The sequence below is a fragment of the Anopheles cruzii genome, chromosome 3 (assembly GCF_943734635.1).
Source record: "Anopheles cruzii chromosome 3, idAnoCruzAS_RS32_06, whole genome shotgun sequence".
Taxonomy (NCBI): Eukaryota; Metazoa; Arthropoda; class Insecta; order Diptera; family Culicidae; genus Anopheles; species Anopheles cruzii.
Genome location: NC_069145.1, coordinates 80,594,895 through 80,611,820, shown reverse-complemented (window position 1 = coordinate 80,611,820; position 16,926 = coordinate 80,594,895). Strand labels below are relative to the sequence as shown.

General features: G+C 49.4%; 1 protein-coding gene across 1 annotated transcript in view; it reads left to right on the top strand.

Moving 5' to 3' along the window:
- Nucleotides 1–16,926, top strand: part of LOC128274000 (tyrosine-protein kinase Btk29A-like) — a 57,026-nt gene that overhangs the window by 225 nt on the left and 39,875 nt on the right. Inside the window, exons 2-4 of the mRNA XM_053012085.1 lie at nucleotides 8,670–8,765; nucleotides 8,842–8,974; nucleotides 9,057–9,200. Coding sequence (XP_052868045.1) covers nucleotides 8,670–8,765; nucleotides 8,842–8,974; nucleotides 9,057–9,200 — 373 coding nt within the window. The remainder of the gene's footprint in view (nucleotides 1–8,669; nucleotides 8,766–8,841; nucleotides 8,975–9,056; nucleotides 9,201–16,926) is intronic.

Here is a 16,926-nt window from a genome sequence, read left to right as displayed (position 1 = left end):
ATCGTAACACGTGCGTAAGCGATTCGTGAACAATTATTAACTAAAAATTGTATCTGCTCTGCGCATGCAATTCGTAACATACTAAAAAATCCTAATCAATTCGAGAATCCAAATTTTTCTATTATATCAGCTTAAAGTACAATTAAACGTTATTACAAGTACAGGACTCGAAAAATAACACGCCATGATTTATTTACAAACAATCTGATACAAAAAATTCTAAATAGTCACAATAATTCATCGACACGGAAACGCGTTGAGCATAAATCGCACAGCACTCCGATGGCGTAAACTGCGCCCCCCCAAAACAAGCCCCAATCATCGCTCTCTAACCATCTCAAATCGTCAGCACGATCATTCCATTCGCAAGCGTTTACTGCGTCGATCAAAGGCTTCGTCATCGATCATTGTCATCGGCTTTTCGATTAAGAACAATCCCACAAAACGAACATATTCGCATCCCCTGCATAGCGATAACGTGTTTATGTGTGTTTTGCGTGTGTGTGTCTTCATTGTAGTTGTTTAACTGTGTATGTATGTTTAGTTTTTGGGAGCCCAAAGTACAGACAAGCAAAACGAGACCGGGAGAGGGATACAGTTCGCGCGCTACAAAAACGGTGATGAGCGGAGACCGGATGTTCCGGGTTTCGAGATAATCTTTCGACCCGTCGAGCACCACCTTCCTTCACTAAGTAACACACATTCCGCCATCGGTCTGCGTCTTAAAAGCCATAATCAATCAATGTCGCTGATACGGCGCGCTCTTGCTGCGGTTTCTTACGGAGTCCTTCCGAGAGCGGCTTCTATTGTGAAGCGCGGGATGGAACGGAGTAAACAAAACTGCATCGGTCATGGGGCCCCCACCAGCGGCTTCTCTTTGGCGGTGTGTTGGCGTCTGGATATTTGCTCAATTTTTTATTATTTTTTCCTCTCTCTTTCGTATTTAGTTCTTGTTTTTAAAGTTTGTTTTTTCTTGCACAACATCATGTGTAAATATAGTTTCGTTTTACTTTAATCCCACTTGCGCAAGAAGTTTTTCAGTGTATCGGTGCGGTGTGCGATTAAACAGTAGATACCTGGGAATGCCCTCATGGTTTTCTTTCATCACCTTTTATCAAATTCAGATGTGCTAAATTAGCGCCAAATATTCTGCCGACGGCGTCTTTCAAAGCTTGTTAAACGTATTCGTAAATTTAAAATTAATCCAACAACATCCGCTTGTTCCTAACCGGTGTCCACCCAAGCGCGCGTCCTCCTTTAATTAGTCAATCGCCCCGATGGAAGATTACGGATAGTTTTGAGCGGGACCACCTTTGAACCACCGAAGGTGCGGTTAACAAGCTGATTAAAGAAACCGCAGCAGACCCGTAGGTCGGTTTTGCATACTATTTTGCTCTCGTTGGGTTTCTGCTCGCCTCGCCGTTGTGGCTTCCCTTTTTCGTGTCGGCAAAACAACAAACAAACAAACAAGTCACTCAAATTATTCGATTGGGCCGCCGGTGTTGCGATCCCCAGCTCTCTCGAATTCCGCGTATATCATCCGCCTCGCGCGGAAGACGTGTGTTGGGCGTGCATCCCGGTACCGAACCGGGAATGGGAAGTATGTCTTGCCATGCCGAGAACACTGTGCTCCGCCTCCAAAACGGTGGTCGCGGGCATATTAATTCTACGGCTAAATGATTCACCCGAACTTTGCGGACTGTGCCGAGAAAAGTGCCGTTTCAATAAATTTGATATTTACACAGACCCGCGATCGTACGGTGCCGATAAAGCCAAAGGCGGACTCGTAAAGCGATCTGAGCTGCCCTGATGGGGTTTGGGCGGGCGGCCGAAGGTTTTGGGTCATGTTTCGGCGCACCGTGTGGTCCAAATCCGAGTGTCGGTCGCGATTATGGATTTGAGAGGGGACCGACGATGCGCTGATTGAGCTTCCTCTTTGCGATGCGTCGAAAAATCTCGTTTGTTGTGTTGCCGCCATTCTTCTGTTGGCGGTGGTTGGCGAGGGTTTTAGTTTTGATTTGCTAAATTATTTTCCGTTTAAAAAAGCCGTCGGCGGGAAGTGTTCACAAGTTGCTTCACACATCCGCCCTTGTCTTAAACACCTATCTATGGTCCATTCCCTGAGGAACTTTCGAGAATGGGGTTCGAAAGGGGAATAATAATGATTCATATATTGGCAGAGTGTTTTGAAGATAGCTTGATGTTTGCTGAACAAATTACCCTAATTTAATTATTGGTCAATTGTGAGGAATCGCACTAAGGATATTGATTAAACCGGATGCAATAAAATAAATTAATGGAACTAAGACAACATGGAATTCCCACGGAACTTCATTCTCATCGGTGAACCCATGTGATCTCAGGGGCAATATGTGCCATGATTCATGCCAACCTATTGTTAAACCAGCGACGGGCGGGTTTTTTAGTGTTTACCGGAGTGACAAGTTTATGGTCACCAATTTTAAATTTTTCTTCGCATGGTGCCGATTGGAAACAACCGACGCTGATACGTCAGGCGTAATTCAATTAACATATTCAGGTTAATATGTCCAAGGAACAATGGCCGTGGAATAGACCTCCCTATTTTGTTACGACCCCATCTGTTTGTTGTAGTTTGGAATGATGGGAGACCGCACTTAATGGCGATTGTGTTTGAAAGATGCCGCTCAGTGTGTTCGATGTCGATTTCCATTCTTTCCCATTTTGATTTATGTCCTTAATGACATGGCAGAGGATGGATTGTGTGTTTGATTTACAGCTTCATTTGGTTTAAATTTGATGTCACCTTAATCGCAATCGGTGTGCCTTTTGCACATTGCTTCAAATGTTTCAACTCGACCAGCATACAATGTTGTGGGCTTCATTATTTTTATGGTTCGCCGGACCCGGTGACTACTAACCAACATAATGTTTATATATCCCGGTGTGGACAACAGTTAGATAGGTATACACTAGCCCAAAGTAATAGGGGCACCAGGGTCCTGTTGTGCGATAAGAGCCTGGCCTCTTTGCCGTTCTAGGAAGTAAAAAAAATACGCTCCTTGCGGTGCGGGCGCAAAGCGAAAATTATGAAACAAAAGCGCAAACACAGACACAACCACACGGTGTGGCAAACGTAATATGCGGGAGCAAAATCTCATCATTCACCGCCCAAAGGCCGGCACTTTGCGCAAACAAGTCAACATCTGGCACGGTAATTTTATCACGCTCCCCAAACGACGAAAGTGTCGCTTTTCAAACAAACGGCCAACGCAAGAAAAAAAACAACAAAATAATAAACCTCCTTCAGGGGCTCGGCCGTGGTTTCTGCTTCAGCTTCACACTTCTTTTTGTTTACTTAGAGTCCTGTTTCCTCCTCGGGGAGACACCTACTTTTGCAGCCAACCTTAAAAGGGCATCCTTCCATATGCTGCAAATGAGCAAAACGCCCAACGCCGGGGCTGCTCGAAGGAGCGGCACTCCGCGAGGCACAACGCATCCTGGAATTATTCAAAACGATTGCGCACGGTCGTGCGATAAGGAACTGTGTGTGGTGGGTGCGGTGTTGGTGAAGTAAATGATTATAATTGTGAACGAGCCCCCTTTTCGGAGGCGTTCGCCTCGATGCAGCGCGTATCCTATCCCTGCCCTTGCTCCGGACACCGGAAAACCATTCACTCACTAGGATGCGTCTCCGCTTGTCGGTGTGTTGGTGCCGAAGGTGCCATCAGCGCACCGAGAGAAGCGCCTTTCGGTGCCGAGCCCAAAGGGCTGCGATTCTGTTGTTGACGAGCCGCGCCGCGATGTGCGGCATCCACCGGCGTATGAATCACCACACCCCGGATTTGCTTGTGAGTGTATGGAAGCGTTAGAGCGAGAGAGACTCTATTCTAGCTCAGGAGCTGTGTAAACTTTTTTCTTCAAGTTTCAATATCGCATCCGTAGGGCTCTGCATGCCAAAACCCTACGACCCTTCCGTACGCGAATCTAAAAGGCCAAACCTTATTGAGGCCAACGAATGAGAGAGAGAGAGAGAGAAAATTAACGACAAAAACCACTTTTGTCTGTGACACGAATTCTCGTTTTGCCTCGCTTTTTCCCTCTTAACCTCAGTTACGATTTTCCACCATGACCCCGTGGTGGGTTGGGTTGCCGTTTTCCAATGCGAAGTTACACCACAACCGTTACGTGCCAGTATGAGTGAGCCTTTTTGTTGTCCCTATTAACCCTCGAAAACACAGCACCACCATTTTTCCCTTTTTAGTTAATCGGTTCAGCTTTTCTTGCTTTGTTTTCAACTTTTGGTGTTTCATTTTAAATTTAGAAGCTGTAATTGTTTTGCATTATGTTTCCAATTCTATTCGCATCATTACCATTTAAAGGCAGCAAGACCTTCCTACCATAAGGGTTATTTGGGTTGGAAAAGTGTCTCGCGAAACACACACGTTCGGGCCTTGTGGAGTGAATTGGGCGGAAACCGTGTCCTTACACATCCCACCCACCGTTCGGCTTCGGCGTGTATTGGTGGCTTCCACAAATGGTGCAATTCCGGTGCCACTGTGTTGGTGGCCCGGTCGGTGGTCGGGCCTCCGCAAAGGACTGCCCAAGGAGAGTTTTCCTTTGGCGCGCGTGTGCGCCCGCTCGTGTCACTGTATTGGTGGTGCTGGAAAAATCGGTACCAGGAGCCGCCCTATCCTGAGCCACTTTTTTTTCGACTCAACATCGACAACGACGACTGAAGGAAGCACCCTTTCGGTGCCCGACGGTTTCAGTTTTGTTGTTTCGTGCAAACGGAAAACCCGTACCCCGGCAAGAGCCGCGTCGTCTTATCGACTGATTGATAGTGAGTGTCCCGTGCGTGAATCGCGTGCGTGTCGGGGTGTCTTTTCTGTGGGTTGGAAAATTGCTGACGTCGTGAGTCGACGCTCGAGTGTGGACGTCTACCGTCCGCGGCCGCATTCCGGTGGTAGTAAGTGCGTAGTTGTTCCCAGCCGTGTCCGTGACGACCGGCTGCCAGTGCGAATGCCAGTGGCAGGCGACTAATTGCGAAGTGACGACGACTGCCAATTTCCCGGGGCATGGAAAATGGTGTTTAATACCGTTCGGGTGTGAACCCAACCCGGAGGAAAGAGTCATCGTCGTCGTAAGAGTGACGCCTCCGGTGACTTCCATTGTGGCCGTGCGTGAGCCATCCTTTCGGAAGGATAAAGGAATACGCTCACAGTAATCGTAGTGCCGATCGCAAAAAAAAGGAATCTTTTCCTAAATTCATATTCAAAGGCAATCAATCTCCCGAATTTCTGGTTCCTAGTCACCGCCGTGTTCCGTCAGTGAGTTGACCGACTAGGGAACGGTTCGCGAGCGTTTCTCGGTGTGTGTGTGTGTGTGCGTTAATGTGGTGAAGTGCTTGACCGAAGGAGTGTGTCCAACCCTTCGCACCTTTTGAATTGTGTGTTCCTCCAGTGGGGTGAATGTGCCCGAAGTAAGGGTGAGCTGGCATACTTCACTTACTCAGGACACAGTGGATTGTAATTGGATTTGGGTTGTTTCGGGCAGTGCTCGTCCCGTGCAAGGATAAAGCGAAATTTTCGGTCAGACGCTTTGCGGAGAGGTAGGTCAATCCAGCTTGATGTGGACGTGTTTGTTCGAGCTCATCGTATTATGAATGTAATTTTGCTTCAGTTTATGCTTCATGATTTCCGCTGACTCCAAACGATCGAAAGGATCGATCGGTCTTTGTGTGCGCTTAGTTTAATGATCACTACCACTCCTGCTAGTTATAATATAATATTGTTTGGCTAAGGAAAATCTATAGCCTTCAGGGAATCAGTTCGTGGTGCAAATGTGCACTCGGAAAGGGACCGGTGTCGCTCATCTGGCGTTCCTTCTTCTTGGATGTGGTGCTTAACTTTTGGGCACTTTGCCAATCATCCGCTGGGAGAACTAGAACTTGACGCCAACCGAGCGAACGGGAAGGATCAACCGCTGCTGCGTGGTTCGGTCTGCACTTCGACCTAGATAAGTTTTGGCCGCAGTGTCAGCGGCAGCAGTGCCGAAGCGGGTTATTATTAAATTTTCAACTCGATTCGCTGCGCTCCTTTGGGATCCCAACTGTGAGGCAACTTTTTCGATTTTTAACATTCAAATTAAACTTTTGAGTTTCCGTTTTGGACAATAAATTTTGCACATTACGATATGAACGGCCTGGGGTTGCGGCCTGTGGAACCAATCTTTTTCCCACGAAGTTTGCGAGGTGTTCTGAAGGTGAAAGGAAAGAAAAATACACTTTCGTTACTCCTATCCGTGGCCTCGAAGCAGGATTAACCTATACGGCATACGATTAAGTTGACGCCACAGATAGGCGCAGTGCATGTGCAGTGGGGCGGCTGTCGGCCCAAAATCAGCACAAAAAGGAGTGTCTTTCCCAAGCGGGATTATCGTCAACTGTGTTTCTCCATTGCCGACAGTTAATGGGTCGAACTTTCTTCTTGGCCGGGCACAAGGAGCAGCATAAATCAGCTATCAGCTGCGCTGGAACACAACAAATTCCCGGGAGCACATTTGGACGTCCGTTGGCCCACCGTTGGGGCCATTGTTTACCTCCCCGATCCCCGCGGACTAGGGAGCAGCAGAATTTATTTCCCACCCTCATTTTCCAGCGTCTAACCTCTTCGATTAGTGAATGGGTTTTCGTCGAGGACGAGGACGTCCAACAGTCCGGCGGGTGGTGAGTTGACTGCATAGCGCGGCATCCTTCGCGGGTCGCGGCGTAATGCGACACTGAATATCCCCGATTGAGGTCGATCTCCTCGTCTCGATTGTCTCGATTGCCTCGGCGACAGAGATGAAGCACAATCGGGTAACAGAACGGGGACAGTATGATTTATAGAATGCTACAAATCAACCCGGACTGCTGCCGCCGGACAATGTAATAGAAATTAACTGTGAGAGAGTGACAGCCCAACATACGCCCCGGGTCTCGGGGTGTGCACCAGACGTTGTTGACGGAAGAGAGTGTCTGAAGAGGTTGTCGAAGGGCCAGGAACGGCCATCCGATCATGGTTTCTATTTTACTTCTGAAAGCGAAGGGTTCCTCTCACGTATCCCGGCGGGTCCCTTTTCTTCCCTTTCATGTCGTGCGCCGACGGACGGACGGTGAGGTGGTCCTTGCATTCGGTCGTGTTATTGTCATCGTTTTCGGTTTCATTCCGTCGTTCGATGGAAGCAGCTCAATTTGGTGGGACCCTGGAAGTAGCAGGAATAGCGACGATGATTAATTTATCTCTTCCATGTAACGATTGGAATTGAAATGGGATTGTTTACCGTGCTTTTTCCCATTGCGGTGCGCTGTTGTCCCACACATAAAGTGTGACGACCTACATCACGCTGAGGATTCGTGTTACTTTCAGAAGTCCGGTAGGTCCGCCATAATTGATCAATGCATAGCTAATACACAACTCCCGAATGGACACAACTAGCACCCGGTGGTCCCGAGGGCAGTCTTGCAAATATATTACTTATAGTTTCTCAGACACGTGACGAAGAGGATAAAATACGTGTTGGGTGTGAAGAACTACCAAGCTTTGGGTCGCTTAATGTTCCAAAAATGCCATACCTCATCACATCGGCATCATCGTAAGCTGCCGAGTCTTGAAAACATATCACGCTCATCGCGTTACTCAGGTGTCCGAGGTCAGTGGACTGTCGAAATGCTGCCTAATCCTTGCATGGGTAATAATTTAGACAGATTGCCCGAACGAACCAGACAACCACTCCTGTGCAGGGTTTTGATAAAATATTACTCCTTTCGTTTCGGACTCCCAAGATCAGAAGCAGTGGTGCCGATCGCAACGCTAGGGGATTGAAAATGATTAACAACCGTACGGCGGCCATCGTTGCTTCTTCTTTCAATCACTCACATCACACACGTTACACATTCCTGGTGAACGAGGGTTGCCGCTTTAACGTCAGTGGAAAGTGCAATCCTTCGGGCACTACGGTGCAGCGTTCCTCTCGTCAGGAAATGAGACTTCATCATGTGCAAAGCACCCCTGAAAAGTGATATTTCCGCCAGCGCTTCCGCCGGGTGTTTATCGGAGGACGAGCCAAATGTGGCCAGCCTCGGGTGTCTATTTTCTGTCTTCCGCCCCGGGGATGTAGTCGATGCCGTGTGACTGTGCAACATTTGATGGGCATCCGTTCGGATGAATTGCAACTCCAAAGCGTGGGCAACATTTGGATCGATTTGTTTCGTTTATACTTTTGAGGGAATATTTGCTTAACTTGTTGTTTATTTTGTTCTCTGTAAGTTGTGTCTGTCTGATTGATATTTTCTTCTATTTTGTTCTACCCTTACGATTTGCATTAGTTCCATCCACTTTCTGTTTTATTGTGTTAGACTTGTTTAATGCTTATTTTCACATACGTAGACTTTTGCTACTTCCTCACATCATTGCACATTGCCTAGGCTCGTTTACTTTGCCAGCACCTCTCTCTCATCTGCTACTCGTCCATGGGCTTTGCACATTTCATCATCATTTTGCACCATCTTTTTCCTTACTCGAGAGCTTATTTCTGGCTTACATCTGGCTTTGTCATCGAAAACTAAACATGTCTTCCATTGCTTTCTCCCAATTACTTGTATGTAACCGAACTAAACTGTTGTACTCTTGAAACTCGTGCAAACACAGAAGCGGCGCGAGCGTGGCAGGATCAGTGTGAAAGGCGTACGGCTCGTGGAACCGGCCCTCCTGCACGGCGAAGGCGGCGATGCAGCGGCACCGGATGTAAGTTGTGCAGGGCGCAACCGAATGCGACATTACTAACAGCGGCACCATTTTTTTTCGATGCCCCGATTTGCAGGGATATCCGTTTCAAGTAGGATACTGCGAAAGCGACGGCATCTACCCGGGCACAACGCTACCCCAGTACACGCTCTACCTGGTCGCGGACAGCGAGAAGGACCGGGCGGAGTGGATCTCCTCGATTCGGAAAAGTAAGCCCACAGCGCCCCGTCAGCATCTTTTCCGGGTTTCCAGCCGTGAGCTAATTTTTTGCCGGTTGCTTTTTATTTTTAGTCTGCGAAGAATACAGCCCGAAATCGTTCAGCTATCATCTGGGGCTCTGGCTCGGCAGGAAGTGGTCCTGCTGCAGGAGCCTGAACCGACGTGCCATCGGCTGCCAGGTTGCGACGGTGTGGCCCGAGTACAACAATAATCCAAGTAAGTGTAGTCCGCAATTCCCGCAAGGTCAAGAAGAGCGCTGGCGTGAGGTCACTGCTGCAGATGCTAATTGCAGGGCTTTTCTTTGGCACTGGCCAACTTGGTGAAAAGCCGACAAACACTTACAAATGACGACCTCAACCCATCGAACGGCGGTCTATTGTTATCGGTGTGTAAACATTAGCATCATGTTCCGAACGCTTTACATCGGCCGCGCGTTGTTTCTCTGTTTGGCTTGTCCCGGCTTTACGGCTCACTTTGCACTCAACCTGTCGCCAAGGTCGGAAGCTGCAGCGAGCACTGGCTTTATGAGGGCTAGTTGTGAAATGTAAAGCGAAACGAAACCCGCCGGAGTTTCATCCCATCTCCAGCTGGGACAGGTTACTGTGCCCGGTTGATGGTTGGCGTTTCACGGTATTACCTCCCGCGATGTCTCTGCACGGTGTGCACCATAAAACTACACCCTCACGCGGCACCTGCGGTTGCGGGCGCTCCGACGGGCGTATGTTTGTGTGTGAGCTTTATCTGTTGATTCTTTCGGAGGCTCTATTTTGCTTCTGAACCTTCCGAGGGTTGGACGGCTTACTTGCACGGGCGGGGTTCCAGAGCATAGAGGCCAATTATGCGACATTGATGGTAGTCTTTTTGACTTGTTCCCGTTCTCTCTCTCTCTCTCTCTCGTTTTCTTTTACGACCCCTCGTGTGCATCAACCTGTCTTGGGTGCTTTTTATGGCCAAATACCTCACAACAGCACCGGATGTCAATAGTTTCTTCTAGGGAAACCTAGCTACCTGCACAAACGTTATCTGCTGCGTGATGGTGTCAGCACAGGAAGCAACACAGGGACCGGGTGGGTCTTGCAGTCTATTCCAGCTCGTTCCCTACCTCTTACCTACTTAAGGGCTGCACTGAATGCATTCAAAAAAATTAAAAACAACGGCAGCCCCTCCGGATTACAGCACAATCCGATCTTCTAGAAAGCATCCCTTTCTTTGACGGTCGTTGAACAGAGTAACATCGATCGGTTGCTGATGTGGGTTTGACCTTTCGTTTTGTGGTGCCTTCCGATGTTTATGTTTTCTTCAAACCACCCAAGGATCAAAAGGGACCTGAGGGACCTGGAAGTAGCTCCGGTTTCGGTCTTTGTTCGGTACTGGGATTCCTCCTTTGAGTTCTGTCCCTCAGGCTTATGTGTCGTTGGCCATAAGACTGCGTGGAAGAACCCCGGAACGGTTAGTGGCTTTAAACGTGGCGTTGAAAGCCGGCGGTAATTTGTTGAAAAGAAAATGAACAATTTAGAAACGTTTCCATTTACTGTCCCGTGTTGATAGGGAACGAAACGTGGGGCACGAAATCGATTCGGTGCGGTCCGCTGGGGAACCGGTCGCGATAACGAAGGAATTTTGCTAATTGAGTGTAGTTGGGCACCTTCCTTCGGGCGTAGTTCCGAAGGGCTTTACGGGTTTAATGATTTCGTTTCATTCTGATTATTTGAAGGTTTCTTTTAGTTATGTTTTAGCTATTTGTAATACTGTACTACTATCAATCGTGTTTATATTTATCTAGCTAGCGACTTTAAAGTCCAACAGGAACGACCGCATGATTCTATCTAGTCTATTGCAGCGAAACTGGATAGCAGAGCGTTGCTCATGCCTCAGCACGTGATAAAGCCATTCCCTCAGCTCGTTTGCAATTCCAATCGCGAATTATCGCAACAAATGGTTTTCCGCGTAGAAGTCGATCAGAATTTCTCAGTCGCTTCTGTTTGCGCTTCCTGATTTCTCGCACCGGCTGGAGCCATCAGCTCCATCTTATCTTCTCGGTCTAGTTCATCATGTCATTTTCCACTCGCTTAGCGTTGATTTGCGAGAGCGATTTGCAAACTTCCTTTTTCCTACTCCACTGCCATTTCTTTCACTGAGGTGAGTCAGCCTTGTGCCCGTTACGTGCTTTGGAGATGATGATGGTTTTGTTTTTGTTGAACGCACGCCGCGTACAGTTGATCATCAATCGGCAAGCAATTTGTTTCTTGATCATGCGCATCAACCATAACCGTGGGCCCAGGGCCCAGTCACGCTCGTCGCAGCCCGTGTGTCGGTCGCGGAAACGATCACGGTGAAACCGCCGAACAAGTTCGTCGAAAGGAAGTCATCGTCAGAGGATCATGAAAGTGTCTTTATGATAGGCCGCGTTGTCTGCCGCGCGCATTACATCAGTCGGCTCGTGGCGAAAATGTTATGTTGCCTTTTCTGCTCATTTTCTGCTTTATCTTTGGTTTTTGCAGGGCGGATCTATTAACGATCGCGCCGTGTGCGCGCTGCCCTAGAGCAGTGGGTTAAGTGATTGCGCTTCCTGATAGCTCTCCGCTGCCGATGGCTGCCGCGGATATGATTTCTGCGTTTCGCGGCAGCATTAGGCGTCGAACTGCCCGTTAGGCCCGACAGATGACTAATAAACGAAAACAAAAAAAGGGAAAATTGGAAGGAAGTAAGCGATTGGCTGTACGGATCGGACCCTGCCAATTGCTGGTTGACCCCAAAAACAAATAAACAACCCACTCGTTCGTGCGCAGGTTTGCAAATTATTGTAAAGTTAAATGATTTCAACCTTGATTCAGCGATTTCGCTGGATGCTGCCACGGCGGTCGATCCGTGCGGTCAGCGCTGTGCGGGCCCACTGGAGATGATACCCGGGCCCGGGTTGAACTCGTTGACGTAAGACACGGGATGGGAAAGAAAAAGAAGCAAGAGGCGGCAAACAAAATTAGCTGCAGCATAACGCCACAAGCGGAGGTCATGCGCGCACCGACGGCACGATGGCACGATCTTTAAACACGGCGTCTAATTAGCATCATTAGGTTCGGAACTATTTTACGTTCTCCGCCAAATGGACCACACGTCGTCTAATGATGCGCCTCAGACTGGCGCAACGCTCCGGCTCCGGCTGTACATTACATCCACCGGTAGGTGGTTAGGGCCACTGGAACCTTTGCAGAAGGAAGGAAAGTACTCGGCATTTCGTGATTTTATGTAGACACAAGGGTATGCGCCGCGCGTGTGTTTGCGTTTGCAGGGTCGAGGTCAAAAGATTAGCACAGGAAATGGGTTTTGTGTGTGCGGTTACGGCGGGACCCCGGTGCACCTGTTTTGGCCGATCGGCTCAATTAGGCAACGGGCCGTCCTCCCTTTGACATATGAGCGCGCACACCTGAAGGATACCCAATGAGGGTCAGTTAATTTACCACGCAGACTGTGCCAATTTCCTGTGGCACTCGTAGCGACTCAAATTTACGTAATGAGCCTGTGTTCTCGATGCTGCTTCACACTGTAAACTCGAGGGCACTAGAGAAGCATAATAAAGAAAGGGTCCATACAGCACCAATGGAAACGGTTGAAATCTAATCAAGTGATCAATTGACTTGCAACGGCACACAGGATGCAGATGGTCCGTGCTGAGCCGTGGCCATGATAAAGGTAACCTCCCAGGGTGTGGCACGACAGTGTCATCACCAAACCGATTTGCTCCATCAATCGGTTTTAGGAACTGACAGATGAGTATCATTCCCAGAAAGCGCCCTACCGGGACAAAGAACCGGGTTGGGGGGACCACCCGTTCGGGCGTCACCCCACCGGCACGGGCTGACGAGAAGAAAGTGGGGACACGAAATCGAAATTTGAAATGCGATGATTTTTACTACCGAACAACGGCCGCGGGGTCGTGTCGGTCCCCCTCGTCTGGGGTGTGCCTTGCTGGGGTCAGGTTCGGGTTCGTCGCCGGTGCATACATTTAAGTTTATTGTTTCTGGAGCCGCCACCCGTTTTCGTTCCAGGTTCCAGCGTGTTTACGATGGTAATATATTTTATTCTTTCCCCTTTTTCGAACGACGCGCTCTTTCCGACTGGGCCCGGCTGCGGTTGCGGCCGGGTGCGCATAATTCCTCTTTCGCATTTATGCTGCTGGGAGTTGGATGTACTTTCTTCCCGGTACTCCGAACCAGCGACGGTCTGCGACCTCTCTCGGGTGCCTCGGATCGGGTGCGATGATGTGTGAGGTGGGCTTTCAATCTCCTCGCCCTCTCTCTCTCTGTTGGGGTCGCTTCACGGGCGTTATGTTAAGTGAGGCATCCCGAAATCTCTGGTCCCAAGAATGGGCTTCAGCATCGCACCGGCACCGAGCGAGATTATTATCAGTCCGTTTTTCCCATTCACTCCGCCGAACAGCCGTGATTGGAGCTGAACGTTACGATTGCTGGAAGTTGAAGGAACTGGCCGAAAGGGGGGAAAAATGAACACAATCAAATGAAAGAAATGGTAGAACGCTCCGCATGGCGCGCCGCAGGAGGAGCGCAGGAAAAGCGGCAGACGTTCTTCATCGAAGAAGATCGACATTTATGGTTTTTAGGCCTTTGTGGGCCTCGAACGCGCGAGATGAGCATTTCCATGCGTATTGTTGTCCGGGAAGCGTTTACGAGTTTTTGACGCACGGCCGCGGGCCGGTGTGAGAATGAAATGAGATTTATGCTTGCCCTTCTGTTCTCTGTCAGCCACATGTCGTCCGGCGGTCCATTGACCTTGGCGGTGCAAGGCGGCAGTATGAAACGGCTCTAATTAGAAGGTGAAAGACCATTTGCTACGCGTAGATTGGATCTTGAGTTGTAGCATTTTATGTGCGCCCGGTGTTAGCCGTTGGCCGTTTCCTGGTGACACACCACCACCATATTCTGGGCACCAGCTTTAAAGACGCTGCTTATTTATGCATCAATGTGTCCGTAGAGGCCGACCGTACCGAACCTTCTCGAACCTTCTTCTTGCAACGCTGCAAACGAGTTTTTGGCAGCAAAAATGGGTAGTTTGTGTGGCGGAGGTAAAGAAAAAAGTACACAGCCAATTGGCCGATTGCCAAACAGTGAGGCAGATTTCGCAAGCCGCGCTCAAACGGTGGCTCAAAGTTTTCGGAAACTCGAAACCAGTTCATTTGGCAGCTTTTTCACGGGGATCGTTTCTTTTTGCCATCCTTTTCTTCAATCGAACTCTACTCTCCGGTCCGACTGATATACTCTGGCGAGGCCGGCCTCAAACGTGACGCTCCCCCCAACACAGTGCAGCGCCGATAGCCAGCCCAAGGTGTTGTGAAATCAATTTTAATAAATTATTCAAATGATCATCCCGGGTGCTCGCGACGCCCTGTTTTACCGCACCGGACCGCACTTCACTAACGACTTACGTGCGCCGCGGAGCCCCTTCGGGTCCGGTTCTTCGAATGCGGAACCGTGTATTGACGTGTGTGCCGGGCCGGGGGAGGGTCAGTACACCCCGTGATAGTCCGTGAGAGATAGACCGATCCGCTCCGCGTCCTGTTGCGACGCCCGGAACCCTGCGAGGAGCGCCGCTTCTGAGGAGAAAGATATTTTGAGGACTCTCTTTTTCCTCTCTTTCGATTGTTGGCCGATTTTTGCATCGACGACGCCCAGCGCTGGAGGAACGGTGTGTTTTACGAGCGACAAACAAGCGCAGAGATTGCAATTTACGCTCACCATAAAAGCGGCCGTGTATGTTACCCGTTTGGGTTGGCTGGGCGAAAGTTCCCCGTCCGTTTGTCGGATCCGTAAACGAGAAAGGAATGGGCTTCGAGAAGCCGTGACATTCGCCACCGCTGACCAGTAGCCAGCAGCCACCGAACCGACCGCTGAGTTTGGCAGGATCGTGTCAAAACAATCTCTCGATTGAATGCTTACGTCCGCCAGGGTTCGTCCGCCCCGGGTGTCCCGGGGAATGTTTTATTTATCAGGTGCCAATCTGGGCGAACCTGGGTAAAAGAGCACCGTTCGACCTTGCGGCGTCCACCAAAGGACACCCTTATCTCGTGCTCTGAACAAAACATGATCATCAATATGGAATGGCTATTTACTTTGACCTACATTACCGGGGTGCCGAAATTTATGCAAATAAGAGAAGCATAATATTCAGCTTTTGAAAGGTTTTTAAGGGTCCAAGAATAATAAGCTCAGCAGAATTTTGCCTTTTACTTCTCGACCGTATAGGCTTTTAAAAGCTTGAACATTCACTCCACGCGTCATCGCACCGGAGTGCGGCGGTAATTCATTTGGGCTTGACAAACTGCATGAAAGGCCGCTCGCCGAGAACCATGATCTATCGCGCTGGGGCGCGGCGCTTATCGTGCTTCCTGCACCGACCCCGATCAGCGCATAAATATCCCAGGACTCCACGGTTGGGGCCCCGTTTTTCATCGCCCGCTCCGGACAAATGCCGGTAGTGGGCCGTGTTATCATCGCGATCCATCGCGCGCGCTCGGCTTGCTCCGTCGCATTTTCCTCCCAATTAGCAGCTCATAACGATTTACTTAACTTCTTTCCCGTGACCGACCACAACGGTCCGGCCGGCCTTTCTAGAGGCGCCCGGAGGCGAAGGAATGCTGCGCGGCCGGGGCGGAACCTTCGAATCATTTGTTTAAACAACTTCAGAGCACTAATGTGCACATTTTGCTGCACTGACCCCACCACCCCAAACTGGGCGTTTATTGTGTGCAGTTGGTCCAGGGCCCCCAGGTGTGCGCAGGCTGGCCCCGTGGCTGGCTGGCTGGCTGTGCGTCGAGTTTAAAAGACTCCCGGCACAACTCCAACTTTTTCCATGTTGGCCTTTTGCTAGCTCCCGGTTCCCGGAGAATGGCGCCGTAATTGAGTTAAGGAGCATTGGGAGCGTTCCTTTTTTTGCGGGCACTTCTTGTCGATGTCCCTATTTGCGAGCGTGAAGCGGCGGGTTAAATTTTACTTCCTCTGAAAACTCAAGCTTTACAGAAGAAATTGAAAAACAAGGCTCCGAAAGGTTAGAATGAACTTAATTTAATTAGCACACTCCTCGTGCTACGAGTACGCCACTGTGCATTCGGTTGGTACATTGAAGCTTGGGAACCGTTTTTTTTATTTAGCCCTTTGCAGGGTCTATTTTATTATTAACTTTCATTCCATATTCACCGTTCTCGAAAGAAACGGCGAAAGAAACGGTTCACTGCAGTTTGCTAAAATCACGCGCTCGGCCACGGATTTTTGGGTGCACTAATCCGCGGAAGTCTTAAGGGGCCACCAAAACGGGAGGAATAAAAATACCTCGAATTCGAAGCCCGATCGCTTCATCGGTGGCAGTCGCGCGATTGTTGGCCCGGGTATGCGCAATGGGCAATAAAAAAAGGTTGCACACGGCGAACAAGAGAAGATTATTTATTATGCAGCGCCAATTCGCACCGACGATGGCGACGGACGGCCGGCCTAATGACAATGATCAACGATGTGGTGGGTTGTTAAACCGAAGACGATAATATTTGCGCGTGTGTTGTGCGCTTTTTTGCGCCCTTTTCTTCTTTATCGCCTTTATGCTCCGACACGAATGCTGGAAGGAAAAAAAAGCGGAAACAAATCTTACCAAACGCGGGCGCAGATCGCGGGCGCGGGTCAGTGCCCTAGACGGCGCGGGTTCGCGGCGGTTGGAATCGCCAGCCCAGCCCAGCCAGACACAAAGAGCCGAACCGGCGAATGGCGTTTTTGTGCGCTGTAATCTTTTTTTTGGATGTTGAGAGAAATGAAAATTGGCGTTTCCGTTCAACGATTTGTGCTAGAAATGAGATTTGTGCATCATTTAACGGGTTCATGCCCTCGGGATCCTTGTTTCGTTTGATTCTTGCTTTGTTGCACTACCATCTACTTAAAATTAG